At 43.0% G+C, this 18,362-nt stretch overlaps 1 protein-coding gene across 2 annotated transcripts in view; it reads right to left on the bottom strand.

Moving 5' to 3' along the window:
- The window catches only part of HEG1 (heart development protein with EGF like domains 1), a 125,093-nt gene extending 122,501 nt beyond the window's left edge, over nt 1–2,592 (bottom strand). The window contains exon 1 of one of the 2 annotated variants that reach the window (XR_002324410.2): nt 1,789–2,592. Coding sequence is in view for 1 of the 2 variants with exons in the window: in XM_020985998.2 (XP_020841657.1) it covers nt 1,789–2,155 (367 nt within the window). In the remaining variant the exon portion in view is untranslated. The remainder of the gene's footprint in view (nt 1–1,788) is intronic. The other variant, XM_020985998.2, reaches the window with a different exon arrangement.
- Between the last annotated feature and the right edge of the window lie 15,770 nt (nt 2,593–18,362).

The following is an 18,362-nucleotide window of genomic DNA, read 5'->3' on the forward strand; positions in this document are numbered from 1 at the left end:
TCAAAAATGGTGGGTTGGACTAGATTTCCATCTCTGAAATTCTGTGATTCTGTGATTATAGCAGGTAGATGAATGCTGGAGGCAAGCCTCAAACTCTGGTCTTCTAAATACAAGTCCAGGGCTCTACTCACCATACTATACTACTTCTCATATAACAGGATACATTGCAGTGACTAAGGCAGAGGAGAGTTCTTGCTGAGGGCCCAGCAATTAAAAAAGAAATACTGCTGTTATTATTTAATTCAAGGCAGGATCTATATAGCCTTGGTCAGGTAAACCCCCAAAGTTTATGTTGAGTGAGAAATGAGCTCTCCGTCAGACAAATCAAGCTCTTTCCATCTCTAAAAGGGTCCCAGTGTTATAGCAAGTATTTCAATCATTCACCAAATGCTACATAAAAATAAGAGATGTGTCACTTACAGGAAGGATACTTAGGTCAGGAAAGTTGAGTAAGCTTAGGTAGCTACTACCCCTTGCATCCTTTTCAAAGCACCTCCCACCCACTTTTATCAGTCCTTTGTGGGCAAGGAAGGCAAAGGTATATTATTTCACCAATGAAGAAACTGAAATTAACTGGGGAGGAGAAAGGAAATGACAATCTCAAAGGACAGGTCATCAACAGAACCCAAGAATCATGACTGTCAGATTTTTACACCAGATAGAGGAAGGAAGTAGATAAACAGCAGAAAGTAGGAAGAAGGGAAAGTCAATCATGTATGCTTTAGCAGAAATTCTTGTCCAGGTAAGGACTGAACAAGAGGACCTCTGAGATCTCTTCCAACTACATGGTTCTCGGGCTGATAAGCAATCTCTAAGAAGTAGAGTTTGGAAAGGATGGATGGCTAATGGAGAAGGCTCAAAGTAGATATAATCCCCCTATGACGACAGAGTTATTTTGATCAACCTCAATCTTTCAACCCTTTCTTAATTCCTCTAATCTCTTAGTTAGCTAGTAAGAAAATATATGTGTGTGTATGTATAGTGTGTGTATACATACACACACACACACACATATATACACACACACATACATATATTTCTTTTTTAAGGGGGGAGAAATGTTGGATGACTGATTTTAACAATTGTACCCTTTTAAAACAAAACAAGTTCAGTGCTCAAACTCCAGTAATCTCATCTATTAAAATTTGGAAGTAGTAACATGCCAGCAACATAGAACATCTGAGTTTAAAACCACCTAGAGAGACAAGTTCAAAAGGATCAGTTGTAAACTGTATCTGGTTAGAAAAACTCAAGCGGTCTGTGAGTTAAGGGCAGTGGCCTTGGAGGTAGGTGAAAGATTGAACAATGAGCGCCAAATAGGACATGTACAGGAGAGAACAAGCCTCCTCCCAGCTTTCTTCCCAGCTTCTGGGAGCAAGAGGTGGCACCCACCCTGGGCAGATTATTTTACCTAGCCACTTCCATCCAAGAGCAGTCTAAGAAGGTTAAGCAACCCTAACCTCACCAGGGTCCACTGTCCCAATGTACTCCGGAGCAAAGGGGGGGGGCACAGAGGAGGGAATTCCTCAGCGTCCACTTCCCAATCCTGGGACCTGCCGGACTAGTCCTGACACAGCTGTAATGAACTCTGCTTGTGTGACCTTGGGCTCTCCTGCCCAGGATGCAACCTGCTGCACCCAGAGTTAAGTGAGAAGAGGTCCCGGAGATGCGAGCGGACGTCCCCCGCCAATCTCCCGCTTCCTTGCGTCCGCTCCCCCCGGGAACCCAAACATTAGTAAAGAAGCTGAAGCCCGGAGCCCGCTGATGCCCTTGCGCTCCCTCACTCACCCGTGGTCGCGCTCCGGCCCCCGGGGGCTTGGCGGAGCGTTCCCCGCTGCGTCGCAGCCCCTCGGCGGGGAGGAGGGTCGAGGGGGCCAGGGGACGCTGGGGCCCGGGTGCTGTTCTCCTGCTCCCAGGACACAGGCAGCAGAGGCGGCGGAAGCCCGAGAGGGGGGCCTGGCTCCGGCTCCGGCTCCCGCTCTGGTTCCAGCTCCGTGGCCGGGAGGGGAGCTCCGCTTAGCTGGCCCCGGGGGGAGGCGGTGGGCACCAGCAAGGGCGGCGAGCCCCGAGTCTGGGAGACCCCAAGCAGCAGCAGCAGTAGCAGCGGCAGGAGCGGAGGCAGCCGCGGCCAGAGCAGAGCGCACGGCGTGGCCATGATCCCGGAGCCCAAGCCTCACATGCCCAGCCGAACCGGCCTGGGGCTGGGGCAGAGGCAGGGGCGGGGGCGTGTGTACTCGCGTGTGTGTATGTGTGCGAGCGACCGTGTGTGTGTGTGTGTGTGTGTGTGTGTGTGTGTGTATGTCCGGGTGTGTGTGTATGTGTGCGAGAGAAAGAAAGGGAGAACGATGCAGGGAAGCGAGGGGGGAGGGAGGTGCGGTCCGGGGAAGAGGGAAGAGCTGCAGTGGGGAACAAGGGACCGTTCCCGCTTCAAAAGTTATCCCAGACAGCAGCAGGACAAGCGAGGGGCCGAGGCGAGGCGAGCGCAGGAGCGGAGGAAAGGCGGCCCCGGCTTCAGCTACATGCTAATTAGCCGGAGCCCTCCAGGGCCCCGGCCCAGCTCCTCCTAGAGGTTGACATCACTCGAGCGGTGGGGCGGGCAGCTTCGGCCCCAGCTCCCCCAAGCCCGACCTAGACACAGAGGGGGCGGGGAGAGGGCAGGGGAAGAGCCTGGCCCCGGCTGGGGGGTGTGGGGAGGTGGGGGTGGAGGCAGTCTGGCTGGCCTCTCCTCCATCCCCTACCCTCCCGGGGACTCCCTATTTACACCACCAGGCTTGGAATGATGCTGATGATGGAAATAAATGAAGCTTTTAAACAATGTAACTTTCACCTACACCAGCACCCCCAAGACATTTTGGAACTAGACGTGTGTTAGAGACCACCCGAGAAGGAGACCCTCCAAGGCAAGGGGTCTGAAATTCAAAGCTCTCTAAGAGCAGAGGAGTAAGCATGAAATGGAGGCAGGGGCTTTGTGTGATTGTAGGAATAGAAATGACACAGGACTTGTGATTTCATTGGTCTAGGGAACTCCTAGATGTGGAAAAACTCCCCGGTAACTTCCCGCAACTTTGAGACTGCCTCAAGATAAGCACTGAAAGTTTAAATCACTTACCTAGGATCCCACAGTATGCCAGCATGGGACAAGAGATGGGAGCTTAAACCCAGATATTCGTGGCTTCAAGGCCAGCTTTCTATCCATTAGGTCATGCTGCTTCTCCTTATGTCGTATATTACTTATAGTGAGGCTTTGGTGGGAGAGAACCTTTTTCACTGTAAGTAGAATTGGAAGGAACCTCAGAGAACATCTAATCCAACCAACCTCAGCCAGTCCCTCATTTTAGGGATGAGAAAACTGGGCACCAGAGAGATTAAATGGCTTGAGAGTGTCGAGGTGGGGTTTGACCCTAGGTACTCTGACTGAAGAACCAGTATTCTTTCCACTGTACCAGGCTATCCCCTATCCCTAGATTCCCCTCCACATGCATCACTTGGGTGACTGTGGAAAGAACACTGACTGACCTACCAGTCCGGGAGACTTGGGGGCCAGTGCTGGCCCCAGCTCTGTAACGAGCTGTGTATAACCTTGGGTGAATCCTCCACCATTTCAGGTCTAAGTATCCTTTTGAAAAGGGAGGCAGGGGGAGTTCTAAGGTCCCTTTTAGAGCCAGCTTTCCATGAAATCGGGCAGATTGACAGCATCTTCGAATTGGAAAAGACCTGAGAGATCCAATGTAAGCGAGGACAAAAAAAAAAATCCCTTCTACAAAGTAACTGACAAAAGTGCTCCAACAGCCTTTGCCTGGAGACCTCTGGTGAAGGGAAACACTCCAGCTTCTGAGGGAGCCCATTCCCCTTTTGAATAGCTCGTATTGTTAGTGTTTCCTTTCTCTGAAACTTCCACCCATTGCTCCTTGTTCTGGCCGCCTAAGGACAAGCAGGACAAGTTTAATCTTTCCCCAGCTGTTTTTTAAATACTTAAAGACAGTCGTCATGCATTGCCTCCCCCTGCCTGCCCCCCCCAACCTCCAGTTTTCTCTTTTACAGGATGAATACCCCCAATTCTTTCAACTGATCCTTAGGTCCATGATCTCAAGAGTCCTTCATCATTCTGGTGGCTTTTCTCCAGGTCTTCTTCAACTTATCCAAGGTCCTTCCTAAAACATGGTGCCCAGTACTGAAAACTGCTCCAGACAGGAGTGGGGGAGGACACACCAAAAGTCAGGGAGTGCAGAAAGTAAGAGAGCAGGTAAAAATTGGAGAGAAGATAGGAAAAGGGAGGCAGGGGTAACCCCTGGGATGAGGAGGGGAAGGAAGGGTGTCAACTGGTGCTAATTAGGTTGTTAGATCTCAGAATCCTCGAAGGGAAGGGCATTGGTGTCCCCAGATTTTTAGTGCAGAGATCTCTAATTAGTCAAATTCCACAAATATTTCTTAGGTGCCTACAATATACTAAATATTGTGCTAGCATTAAGGACACAAGGACCAAAACAATCCTTACTCTCAAGGAGCTTACATTCCACTACTGTAGAAAACAGTGATGCCTATACATTTGAGAAAATACAAATTTCAGGAGATAGAGAGCGCTAGATCTAGTAGCAACTGAGACAGGGACCTAGAATCACTGTCCAGATGGTATATTTTCATTAGTGCTGTACATATTCCTTACAAACTGGCTTCAGGGAAATGGGAAGAGTTAGAGGGAAATTAAGGGTTAATGGCCCCGGGCATTAAAGGCAGCCCCACTGAATCAAGAACTAACAATCTTCCTTTCCTCTCCCTTTCAGGTTTTCATCCTAGCCAGGTGCTAGAGTATGGAATGACTTCTCTGTAAATCACAATGTCCTTTCATGAGTCACCACAGGGAAAAAATAAATTTATCACCTTGCAGCCAAACTTTTGGTGATGAGCCTTTCACCCTATTCCAGCTTAAATGACTCAAAATTAATAATCATTCATGGAATATGGGCCAAAACAGAAACTGAAATTAATTTGGGAGAAATGATGATTCTGAACTTTATTTCACCTTTTCATTGATTCAAAAAATATTGATCACATGCAAAGTGTAGTATGGGGCCCAGGGGAGATATAAAGAAAAATAAGATGGCTCTCTCACCCTCATTAATGAAGGAAATAGCAAACTGCTCCAGGATCTTTGCCAAGAAAACCCCATGGACAGTATGGTCCATGGGATCACAAAGAGTTGGACATGACTGAACGAGTAAAGAACAAAAACTCACCTTCAAGGTCCTTACAATAATAAAGGTTCAGAAATGGACAGCACTACCAGAGATGATTCTGTCTTCCTGACCTCTGTATGTCTTCCCCACTTTTTCTATAAGTATCTATTTCTATTGCTTTAACTCAGGTTTTATTGATGCCTTCTGTTTTAGCACCACAGTCATTTCTGCCTGATAGTCCTTCCTGTAACAAAGAAAGGATGTAGGCAAGGCCCATGGACAAAGAGACCCCAGCTGTCAGTGGTATGTCATCTTCCACACAGTTAGTCCTTCACCTCTTAACTGGTCAGAAAGAGGTATGACTCATCATTTGTTCTCTGGAACCAAGATTAGTCATTACAATTCGTTGGAGTACAGCTGCTTTTTAGTGCTGTTTTTTTGTTTTGTTTTGTTAATATAGTTATTGTTATTATAGTATTGTTCTCTTGGTTCTGCTTATTTCATTCAGCAGCAGTTGCTAAAAGTTTTTCCAATTTTCTCTGAATTCTTCATATGCATGTTTCTTACCACACAATAATATTCCATTACAGCCATATGCCATGATTTCTTCCACCCTTTCCTAGTCAGTACCCACTTTGTTGCTTCAATACCACAAAGCATGCTGCTATAAATATTTTGGCATATATAGGCCCTTTCTTTCTGTCTTTGACCTCTTTGGGGTATATGCTTAACAGTTGAGATCATTAGGTCAAAGGGTATGAACAGTTTAGTCATTATTCTTGCATGATTCCAAATTATTTTCCAGAACCGTTGGACCAATTCACAGCTTCACCATCTGTCTCTTTCTCTATGTCATTCTTTCTGTCTGCAGATATTCCATGACCCATCATTGGCAGAAGGGCTTTAGCATGCATGAATAAACAGGATGGGGGTACAGGAAAGCTTTAGATCAATTTATGACCCTGCTTAGGCTTTGATTTTTGGTGCTGCCATATGAATTTAAACCTACCAGGAAATAAGGGTGTTCTGCACAGAAAGTCTTAACTTAAAGAAGAAACAGAGAAAGAAACATGGGGTAGGGAAGGGGACAAGAGGAGAAAGAGGCAGGCAGAGAGAAAAAAAAATACAGAGAGAAGGGGGAGGAAAGAAGGAAGGGAAGGAAGAGGAAAGGGAAAGAAAGAGAACTAAGGGATTAAAAAAAACCACCCCAAACTTTTCAGTGCCCTGACATAAAATCATCAGGTAAGAAAGCAACGTCCTATACATAGGATCGTTCTTTCCTTCAATCAAGAAACATTCCTTGAGTAATGCTTACTGTCAACAACAAATTAGTGTCCTCAGTGTGGCCACTTCTGACATCACCATCATTGCAAGTCAATTGGAACTAAAACTCAGGGTTTTCTCTGTCCTCTTCCCTCATCTACTCTTCATTCACAAGCAAAGCATGGCAGAATGACCTCTCCAAGGCTGGCCAAGTTAAATCCCAAGATGCAAAGTCCCTTAGCACTGTATCCAAGAGTTCAGGCCACTGCTTCTGCCTCCTTCAAAATAGAAAAGTATAAAACATCTGGTTTTATTTCTACTGGTTCTACTGGGATGTATCCTTTTGTTTTCAGGGACAGTACAACATACTCACAAATTACTAGTTTTGGATATACACTCAGAAATCCCTCCAGAAGTAAAAATGTCTCTAATACCTAGGGTACAAGAAATTGTTATCTAAAACTGCCTGTGATTGCCATCTGCCCCCTCTCTCCATTAAGCATTAAAAAGGCTTATGTTTCTCCAATCCTCTTTCTGCTATCTGAGGTAAAGGACAGTGGATACAAAGGATAACAGCCCTGTCTGTAGTTAATCCTAGGGGTTTGGTGGCCCTGTGTATAGTTAATCCTAGAGGTTGGGTGTGGGGAGATGCAGAAAGAATCTATGAAGATTTATTAGTCGGGACAGAAGCCAACTCTTCTCCATCTCTACTGAGAGAATAATAAGAGAAACCATGCTTAAACAGCATCCAAAGAGAAGCAGCATTGTATAGTGGGAAGGGTCCTGGAGGGAGGATACCACTACAAGTGTGTACTCCGAAAGGGTCAAATAGAGAGAGGAAATTTCATATAGACAGAAGTATTTATATACATATATATTTTTATATTTTATTTATTTATATACAATATACAATACAATAAACAATATTTATCTATATATTTATATAGCATTTTTTTTTCTGATAGCAAAGAACTAAAAGGGAGGTGAGTTCCCATCAACTGATGAATGTTCAAATTGTGGAATATTATTGCACCATAAGAAATGACAAATATGAATTCAAAGAAACTTGGGGAAAAACTCATACGACCAAATGTAGAGCAAACTAGGGAGAACCAGGAGAGCAATTTATGAGATGGTCACTGTAATGTAAAGGCAAACAACAATGACAAAATTCAGAACTCTGACCAATTCAGTAGCCAAGCTTGACTTCAGAGGCCTGATGATGGTGAAACATGCTTCCAACCTCTTGACAGAGAAATGATGGAATATGGGTGAGAATAAGGCGTACATTTCCAGATATGGGTAACGTATTGATTTGTTTTGTTTGATTGTACTTATTTGTTACAAGGAAGCGTCCTGTTAGGGGTAAGAGGAATCATTGGGAAGAGATAGTAATAAAAGAAAAAAGAGCATCAATAAAAAAAATTGTTAAGGGCATTGAACTAGAAATCAGTGGAGTTGAATTAAGTTCCTTTTTTTATATCTCTGGGCCTGTTTTTTTATCTGTAAAATGAGTAGGGCTGGGCTTCATGAGCACTGAGTCTCAAATATACTCTAAAAGGAGAATTTGGGGGGCAGGGAAGGATTGTGACAAGGAAATAGATATTTACACTAGGAGAGTTCCTTTCTTGGAGCTATAAACAGACAAGATTCTCATTCATGTCAGAAGGTTGAGATTAAGGGCTACCTACCTAGTCAAGGGATAAATGGAATAATGTCTCAGTCTCCATTCCAGACCTGAGGTTCCATAATTCAAGCTTAGAGAAAAGAGAGAGGGACTAGCTTAGATAAAAATGGATTGTGTTCCTGCTGCAGAATCCGCCATCCCTAAATCCTCAGTGGAGCATGGCCAGGACAAGTCACTTGTGGATCATTAGCAAGGTTGGAATATTATAGTCCTGCGTGGCCACAACATGACTTGCCCTCAAATAAATGTGTGCCATAGAGAGCAAAATTTTCTGGTACTGAAAACACAGGCATTTATATAAAGAATATTTTGAAAGTGTCCCTCACTGCTCCTACGCTTTGGGGAACCTAGAAAACCACAATCTATCTTGCCTCACCCTGGTACCAATTCTGTAGAGAGGGGTATATGTAGATATGCCAAAGTGGTAGAAGATAAAATGCCAGGCAGAGACCACAGAGCTGGAAATCTTGATGGAATTTTTCACCATCCAACTGGAAATCAGAAAGGAAAAAAAGGGGGGGGGGGGAGAAAGGGAAAAGATGAAATGTCCTTCTATCAACAAAGTAAATAAACCATTGGGGATATTTCTGCCAGCTCAATTAAGCTGATTGTGTATTCTCCTCCACCCACTCCTCTAGCTGGTATAAAAAGTTCTAGGTTCTAGCCCAGCTGGTTATTATGTGACCTTGGCTAAGTCATTTAATTTCTGCAGACAGTAACCCCACCACCACCCATGAATAAAATGAGAAAAATCAACATGGGATCATAGATTTAGAGCAGAAAAGGAGCTTAGAGGTGATCTAGTCCAACCACCTTGTCTTACAGAAGAGGAAACAGAGGTTAAGTGACTTGTCCAAGGTCACCTGGATATTAAATAGAAAAGCTGGAATTTGAACCCAGATCTTCAGATTCAGGACTCTACATTCTTTATTGTTTTAGACCTCCCTAAGGTTACTATGAGATATGAAAGAGATGACTGTGGAGAAAATTCTTCAGACATCCCACCACCACCGCCACCACCACCACAAGCAATGTAAATGTTATTACTACCATAAAAGCCTGTAAAAACACAGTATTTTGCATAAACTGAACTTGCCAAGTTTCCTAAGTCTGCACCTCTTGGGAGTTAATGACCCATCACCAAACCATCAGCAATATCCTCTTAGCTTGCTAAAATCCTGTGCAAATTTCAAGGTCAAGGTCAATTTCTCCTTCCTCCATGAAGCATTCTATGATCCATCCCATTGGGAGATCCTTCCCTTTTATGAGCTTTCACAGTATTTTCTCCATAACTTTTGAGCACTTACCTTATTTTATCCTGTATCACACTCATGTGCATGTCTTAGCCCTTCTCCTAGTTGCTAGCTCTTTGAGGACAGCCACTGTGGCTTATTTATTGTTGAACTTTCATGGTACTTGGAATAGAGAAGGTATTTAAACATTTTTTGAATGAATGAATGAATGAATGAATGAAGAACCTTTGCCTTCTAGTAACAGCTCAGATCATTAGGGCTATACCTTAGAGACAATGTAATTGTGAAAGCATTGGACTTGGTGATAATAATACCTAGGATTTATTAATAATTATTAGTATACTAATTATTATTTTCTAGCATTTAAGGCTTGTGAAGTACCTTACAAATATCATCTCATTTGACCCTCACAACACCGGTGGAGGTAGGTGCTATTATTATACCTCTTTTACAAATGAGGAAACTGAGGCAAATAGAGGTTAAGTGACTTGCCCAGGATCACACAGCTAGGAAGTGTCTGAAGGTGGATTTGGTCACCCTGACTCCAGGTCCACCTCTCTATCCACTACACCACCTGACTACCAACTAGAGAATGATCTAGACACCTGAATTTAAGTTCTAGCTCCAACTCTCACTTGTTTCATGGCCACTTAACCCCTTGGAGAGCTGGTTCCTTATGATGGTGACAATACCTGCATTATCGGAAGAAAGTGTTTGGTCTATTTTAAAGTGATATATCAAATCAGGCAACAAGAATTTATTAAACATATATTGTATGCCAGGCACAGTCCTAGGCACCGGATATGAAAATGTAAGTTATTCTGATTATAAGAAGAATATAAGGTAATGAGACTATGAAGTGGCAGAGTGAATAGAGCACTGCGCTTGGAGTCAGGAAGACTTGAGCTCAAATGTGACTTCAGACATTTACTATCTGTGTGACCCTGAGCAAGTCGACCTCTGTTTGCCTCAGTTTCCTGATCTGTCAAATGGGGGTAATAATAGCACCCAGGGTGGTTTTGAGGATCAAATGAGATAATATTTGCAAAGGGATTAGCACAATGCCTGGCACAACGTAAGTGTTATATAAAAGCTAGTTATAATTACTGTTATTGTTTGAATCACTGTGGGGATGTCAATGATGTCTTCAATGCCATGATCTGAGGAAACTTCAATAATGATTTCCTGATGTCAGACCACAAAATCAGGATTTCCTGTCACAGATGGGCACCTTCAGAAAATAACTGTAATAGGGAAACAAGAAAAAAGGCTTGGGAACACATAAGAAGGCAGACAAATGGAGTAGAAATGAAACTGGTGCAAAATACGTACCTTGTGCCAAGGGGATGCGTGATGATTAGAACTAGGTGGAGTCAATTAAAGAGGGGAGGGCTTCTGTAGGAGGTGTGGAGCACGTCCACCAACATTCCCCTATTATCTTGGAATGTCCCGGCCCAGTTCAAACAACAGGATTCCCTCAGACCCTCCTCTGAATGGCACAGAGGCCCCTGGTTCAGTCCAGAAGTTTCGAAACAAATCTTCCCCACAATACCCATATATGGGCAAAGAAGCCCCCAGAGAGCAGGAAGAATCTTATGTCGGTTCACTTGTAATTCCTTTATCTTCAGCTTCAGAAAGGAAAATGCCTTTGTATTTTTTTAACCTGTAATTCACTTCTTAAAAAAAAATTAGACTACTAAACTAAAAATTTAGTAAACTGAATAATTTTTTTAAAAAATGACTAAATTAAAAATTAAAGCTACTTATAGGCAAGATCATAGAACAACTAGGGAGTGCAGCTGATAGAATCCTAGGCCTGGAATCTAAGAGGACCCACTTCAAATGCAGCCTCGAATACTTCCTGGTGGTGTGACCTTGGGCAAGTCACTTGCCCTGTTTGCTTCAGTTTCCTCAAGTGTAAAATGAGGACAATAATAGCACTTACCTGCTGGGGTTGTTGCAAAGATCAAATGAGACAATATCTGTAAAGTGTATAAAAGTCTACAATGATGATTATTATATATCTATAAAGAGCCTAGAAGGTCATGGAGTCCAACCCATACCTTGCCAATTGAGTTCTTCACCTCTTTAAACTTCTGGTTTCCTTCAAGGTTCAGCTCAAGCATCACCTCCTACATGAAGCCTTCCCTGATTCCTGTCCTAGTTGCTAGTGTCTTGCCCCTAAAAATTACCTTGTATGTATTAATTTTGTATATATGTTTGTACAGAATACACATACAAGAGGGCAACTAGGTGTCACAGTGGATAGAGTGCCAGGTCAGGAGTCAGGAAGACTTCATAAGTTCAAATCCGACCTCAGACACTTGCTAGCTGTGTGACCCTGGGAAAGTCATTTAACCCTGTTTTACTCAGTTTCCTCATCTTTAAAATGAATTGGAGAAGGAAATGACAAACCATTCCAATATCTTTGCCAAGAAAACCCCAAATGAGGTCATGAAGAGTTGTACACGACTGAATAACAACCTAGTCAAATATATAACAACACATGATGTCTTAACCTCTTTGAGTGTGAGAACTCTTACATTTTTGTCTTCATATCTCCTGTGCCTGAACATAGTCAGCATTCATTAAATTGACTGATTAAGAATCCTATACACAACATCTCCAGTAAATAATTATTCAGCCTTTGTTTGGAGACCTCTGGTAAAGGGAAACTCAGGACATCCCAAGTGCCCTTGGATCTTATCAAAACAACTGAAGAAATAAGCCAGCTTCTCTCTTTCCTGCTCTATCAAGAACAAACAGAGGATTCCTTTTAAGACCCAAGGTGAGCATCATCTCAGGCTCAGTTGGACCTGCTCTCTCCTAGTCTTAGATCAAAACTCTATTTCCCCCTCCTTAATTCTTACCATTGGTTTTCCTGGAGGACCAAGACAAGAGTTTAAACACCACAAACCCTCTGGAACAGCCACAGGATTGAGCTAGGATCCCCTCTAGGGAGGAAGGATTGCTCACAGCTTGGCTATGGGCCTACTGGTCACATATAGCAATCCTGAGCTCCAATTGGCATTGGTTAGAGTAGATCCTGGGATGACCTTCCTCGCCTCTTGTCTGCCCATTTCTGAGGACCATTCCAAACAACATTCTTCTGATAAAAATCTGTTACACGCAGTAAACACCAATGAGTCAGGAACATTTTCCAGGTTGGACAGAAGCCTGATTAACTATGTCTATTTTGCCAAGACTTCCCAGAGTGGAACACCCTTTCCATAGCAGACCAGGCAAATTCCTAGCATGCCAGACCACTAAGCAAAATGTGCTGGGGCTTAGTGCCAAGATGGCAGATTGCCCCTCCTCCACCCCCATCCCCATCCCCCCCCCCCCCCCCGGACCATCAAGCCCTGGCCTATCCCTAAAATAGAGTGAAAAGAAACAACCTGTAGGGTACCAATGGAGATGCAACTCTAGAACTGAAGTTTTCAAGTATAAGCTCCTCAACAGAGGATCTGTGGACATTAGTTTACATGCACGTAGGAAAATGTGTCATTTGTGTACCTGTCTTGGGCAGCTAGGTGGGGGCAATCGATAGAATGGCTGCCCCTGGAGTTAGGAAGACCTGAGTTCAAATCCAGCCTCAGATACTTATTAGCTGTGTGATCCTGAGCAAGTCATTTAACCACAATTGCCTCCAAAAAACAAAATGAGGAGGAAAAAAAGACAAGGAAACTGAGGCTCTCCAGTTCCTCACTTCCCTCAGAGAAGGTAAGTGACTAGCCTGAGGTCACACAGCTAGGAAGTGGCAGAATGGGGACTTTAATTCAGGTCTCTTGATTTCAAATTCAGGGTTCTTTCTACTTCTTTGTGACAGATCTGGTCTTCTGTCATCTCCCCATCATTTCCTGAATCTTCACCACTTTACGTGGGCAAAAGTGATACAGATCATGTTCAGCCAAGGCATACATCCAGGCTTGTTTGGCCTTTGGGGCAAAAAACATGAAATGATATCATTTGTGCCTCCAATTGTTTACTAACCTAAGCCACTTATGCCTTAGCCCTGTCCAAGTAGTCAGCTGGGTGGAAGGGTGTGTGCCCCCTTGGTTCTGGGAATAGATAGATAAGAATGTTTCACCAACACTATCCAGCCCAAGACTTTGAGATAAGCCAGGTTCCTCCAAAACCATCCCTTTTTTTTCTTCCCTTCTTTGCCCCTCAAACAACTCTGATGCTAAAAACAACTCTGTGGGATCCAGTGCAAACACCTTATATGCCCAGCAATTAAAACACTGAAGAGTCCAAGGTTAGATGGAGAAAAAAACTGATGAGGAAACACTATACAACAGAGATGGGACTTCTGTATTTAAGGGGAAAGCTAAGAAGTCATTTTACTGCTGTCATCCTATGAGTCAGGCCCACATGTTGGGCTTTGTTGAGACTAAGTCAACATTTAGTGCAGGAGTTTTTAACTGGGGAAACCAATATAAGCGATTTTGTTTGTAATCCTTTGTATTTCATACTGTACCTTTAAGAGCGTTATTCCGGGAAGGAGTTCATGGACTTTACCTCTCTGGGACAGAAGATGTATAAGGTGATTGCCAAAGGGGTTCATGACATAGAAAAGATTTAGAACCCTTTGATTTAGTGTTTACATAGAACTTGGTAACACCCCAGACCAGAACAGAATATATCTCCCACAGGAAAACTCTGGGAGAAATAGTAGTCATGTTCTTAGCCTCACTATCCACACCCTAGTTATTTGTCATTCCGAATGTCTTTCAATAAATTTGCCTCTAGATACATGTTTGTATATAGGTGGTATTTTCAGTTCTCTTGCAGTGGTGGCTGGGAGTATTTGCTACTCAGTGGTAAGGAACAGACAAAACTGATCAGCTCTCCTCTTGGATAAAAGACCTAATCGAATGATGCTCCTATACTTGACATATTGGAGATTGTCATCCAAGGGGATCTTGAGATGATTCTAACATAAGACTATGGTTACCGAATTGAGACACTAAGACATTAGTGATATTTTGATACTTTAAATTTAAATTTAGATGCTTAGTGATATTTTGATACTTTAAAGTTTTATTTAAATTCAAAATTTTATACTTTAATTTTTTTTTTTAGTTGAGACTGGGTTTCCCTATCTCGCACAGGCTCAAAGTACCACTGAGGGTCCACTGAGGGACCACCGAAGCCTTTAAATTACTCCATTTTTCCAACGCAAGCTAATTCCTCCCCCTTTAGGCAGTGTAGTGGTCCTTGGCTCGAAAGGGCTCATCAAACTGATGCTGGCTCAGAAGCAGCAGTTCTGCTTGAGCTCAGAATTCACAAACTCAAGTGACTCTTGAACCTCAGCTTTCCCAGAAGCAGGGACTACAAGCATTTACCACCACATTGGGAGGTCACTTTTTAAACTGAAAAAAAAAAGGTGAGTTCCAGAAGAATTAAAAATTATACAAGGGATACAAAACTCACTCCGAAATAAAATCTTGGGCTGAACTCAGCTTTTTTGTTGTTGTGTCTACTTATTAGCCTCACTTAAAAATAAATAAATTGGATTTGATTTGAAATAAAGGATCCTAAGTACTGATTTCAAGATTTAACTTTCAAGTATTCTGGAATGAGATAGCCTTCATTTCTCAAAGAGCAAGAATATGGCAATTAGACAGTTTCTGCATGACACAGGGACTTTCAGGCACAGCTAGTAAATTATCCCAATGGCTCTAAGCCTCAAAAGCAAATTTCTAAAATCCAAGTCATTCTTTTACACACACATGGAAAACCTTTAGAATATCATGAGAAAATAAACTTTTATTTCAAAAATAAACATTGAAAATTTTAAAATGAAAGCAGAAAATCAATTTCCATGAGAGGAAAGGTCTGTTTTAAATCTCGGAAGACCTCATCTGAATTTCAAAGGGTGGTAACAACAGGTAGTGATAACTTACTAAGGCCCACAGTCCAAATAAGAACAGGATGTGACAGGACACATCACTAGACCTGGGGACTCTCCCAGCCCTTTTCCCAGTGGCTCTTCATGTCTCTATATATGTCTTCATCTCACTGTTTCTGTCTTTCTTTGAGTCATTTTTGTCTCTTATCTACATTTTGAATTTTCTTTCATCACTCTTTCCATCTCTGTGCATCTTTTTTTTTTCTGTATGCCTGTGATTCTGTGTGTGTATATGTGCGCACATATATGACATGCATGGGTGTGCACAATACACACAGAGGGCTATAGGTAGAGAGAGGGTTTTCCCTTCTTTTGTTCTCTTTCTCAGTGTGTGCTCTGCCCCTGTCAGAGAAAGCTTTGTTGTCATTTCTTTACCTCCCTGTTCCCTCTTCGTGTTTCTCCCATCCCATTTACCTCCTTCTCTCTTAGGGAGATGAGGTGACTTACAAATCAGTGCCACTCTTGTGGTTGTTAGAAAGTCAGCTTCTCACCTTCTGTTGAGTATTCTCCTTCTTGCCCCCATGAACCTTTACAGTTCTCCATTTTGGATAGATTTCTGGGCCTGGAGTCAGAAAGACTCCTCTTCCTGAGTTCAAATCTGGCCTCAGACACTTACTAGCTGCGTGACCCTGGGTAAGTCACTTAATTCTGTTTGCCTCAGTTTCCTCATCTGTAATATGAGCTGGAGAAGGAAATGGCCAACCACTCCAGCATCCTTGCCAAGAAAACTCCAAATGGGGTCATGAAGAGTCAGACACAATAAAAAAATGACTAAACAACAAAAATTCTTGTTGTACTACCCTGGGGTTGAGAGTTGCTCCAAAAATGAAATATTTCACATGTGGTGGCTAGAGTCAGCTCCTTCTCGTTAGACTTGCTCAGTCCGTATGACTCACAGTAGCGAAGGACAGCAATGTCCAGGTGTGCTCCTCCACATCACAGCTCAGTCCCCGTGCTGTTCCTCTAGACCCAAGGCCATGTATTTGCTTCTCTCCTCTCCATAAAGCTGGGTTCAGGATCTTCGTGGTGGCCACAGCTCTCCCCAGGAGACTCAGTCTTGGAGTCTTCATTGCTTCACTGCTGACTCCGGCTGTCGACATCTCTGGGACCTAGTGGTTCCCTGAGGGAGGGCTATTTGGAGAAGAGGGCTCTCAGTTCACTCTTTGCTCCCTGTGCGCACTCAGCTCTCTCTGGAGTTTTGATAGCCCTGTCAGCTCCCTCATTTAGACTCAAGTCCAAGAGCACAGCTTAGAGCAATTATTAAAACTATTATAACCTTGATTCAATCAAACATCTTCAACAAGGTATCAATGGGTAAATAACTACCCAAATTAAAGATATTCCTTTTCCCCATACTCCATTAAGGAGATGTCATCTATCATTCCAACGTGGGGCAAATGACTATATGCTTTCCATCAGGAGATGTTTTCAAAGGCAGAACTAAGGCCTCCACCTGTAAACCTATCAATCTTGACCAGTCTCCTCCTGGTCCTCAAGTTGCCTTATGTCAAATGGTGTTATTTCCAGGGGATTTATTATTAAAAAGTAGCAGGTGGGATTGGGGTGGCATAAGAGGTGTTTTAGAATACCCAAGCAGTTCTTGGACCAAAGTTTTCAAGGACCTTTGTCTACGTAACAGTAATTTACAGTAGAGCTGAGACAACATGCTTAAGCATCACCAGTGCGTAATCATCCACCAGAGAATTTGAGCCTCTACACTAACACAATCTGGCTTATCGCTGAATAAAAAGTGTATGTAGCCTGGAAAATGGAGTTTTCTGGAGTAAAAAATATGGCCATTTATAAAAAGTTCATCTGTGTCATTCATGGAGCATCCCATGTGTGCTTGCTCTAGGCCACTATCTAACTGCCCAGTCCTCATCTCATTTTTAGTCCTGAGGACATCTGACACTGAAAAGACAGGGTTTGACTGGAGGGTACAGGGGTACAGGGAAGCACCTGGTGATGCTGAGAATGGGACTCGAAGCCTTTGTGTTCCACACTATAACCAGTGTGCTGTCTGTTGGTTCATGGGACACCTTAAACCTTAACCATTCAATATGCAGAGATGGGCTGGGTACCAGAAATGAACTCCCACCCATGTTCTTCCTTCTTCCAAAGCCAAAACAAACTCATGCTGTTTTGATGGTGTTATTCCCAAAGGATGTGTTTCCTCCTGCAATGTTTGAGAGAGTTTACAGAAATGGAAAACCATAATTGACTCACCAATTCACTTAGAACCAGGGAGACCTTGGGCTAGTCACTTCACTCTTCTCCCTGGGCCTCAGTTTGCGCATCTGTAAAATGAAGGGATTGGACTAAATCGCCTCCATCATCCCTTCTAGCTCTAAATCTATAATCCTATAGACCAGTCTTTACTGAATACATTTTATTTGCCAAGCACTGTAAATAGGAACAAAAGGGAAGGAAGAATTTTTTTAAAAGCCGCTTTCCCTCTTTAGGCATCATTTTCTTTTTCACAGTGAAGAGACTGGGTGAGATGATTGTTGACGTCCTTTCTAGCCCTAACGTCCTATGATTCTATGATTCAAGAATAGATGAGCATGTCCTGGTTCACTAACTTTTATTTTGATTTCTGATATAAAAAGTTGAATCATAGGTTTAGAGCTGGAAGGGACCCTCAAGGTCATTCAATTCAACACCTTCATTTTTTACAGATGAGGAAATGGAGAGCTAAAGTAAAGTGACTTGACCAAGGTCATACCGCTAAGAGAGTCTGAGGACAAATTTGAACCCAGGACTTCCTGACTTTCTAGCAACATTGACCCACACTGCTTGCCATATGGGTTCATTGTCAAATCTCATAAGTATTTATAGGGACCCAAAAAAGATAGATACAGATTTTTTTTTTCATATTGTTTGACAGCTATCTGCGTGACACAGAGGGAATACAGTAGAACAAGAAAATAAATCGTGTGTCATTGGAAAGATATAGACTCATGTAGCCTCGTAGGGTAGCACCCAACTGAACTGATGGTCTATCTCTTGCCTGGTCCTCAGCCAAGGATGCTTGCATGGCCATTCCGGACTCCAGTTTGCTCATCACTGGA

The sequence above is a fragment of the Phascolarctos cinereus genome, unplaced genomic scaffold (genome assembly GCF_003287225.1).
Source record: "Phascolarctos cinereus isolate Bilbo 61053 unplaced genomic scaffold, phaCin_HiC Scaffold_726;HRSCAF=1367, whole genome shotgun sequence".
NCBI classification, from domain to species: Eukaryota; Metazoa; Chordata; class Mammalia; order Diprotodontia; family Phascolarctidae; genus Phascolarctos; species Phascolarctos cinereus.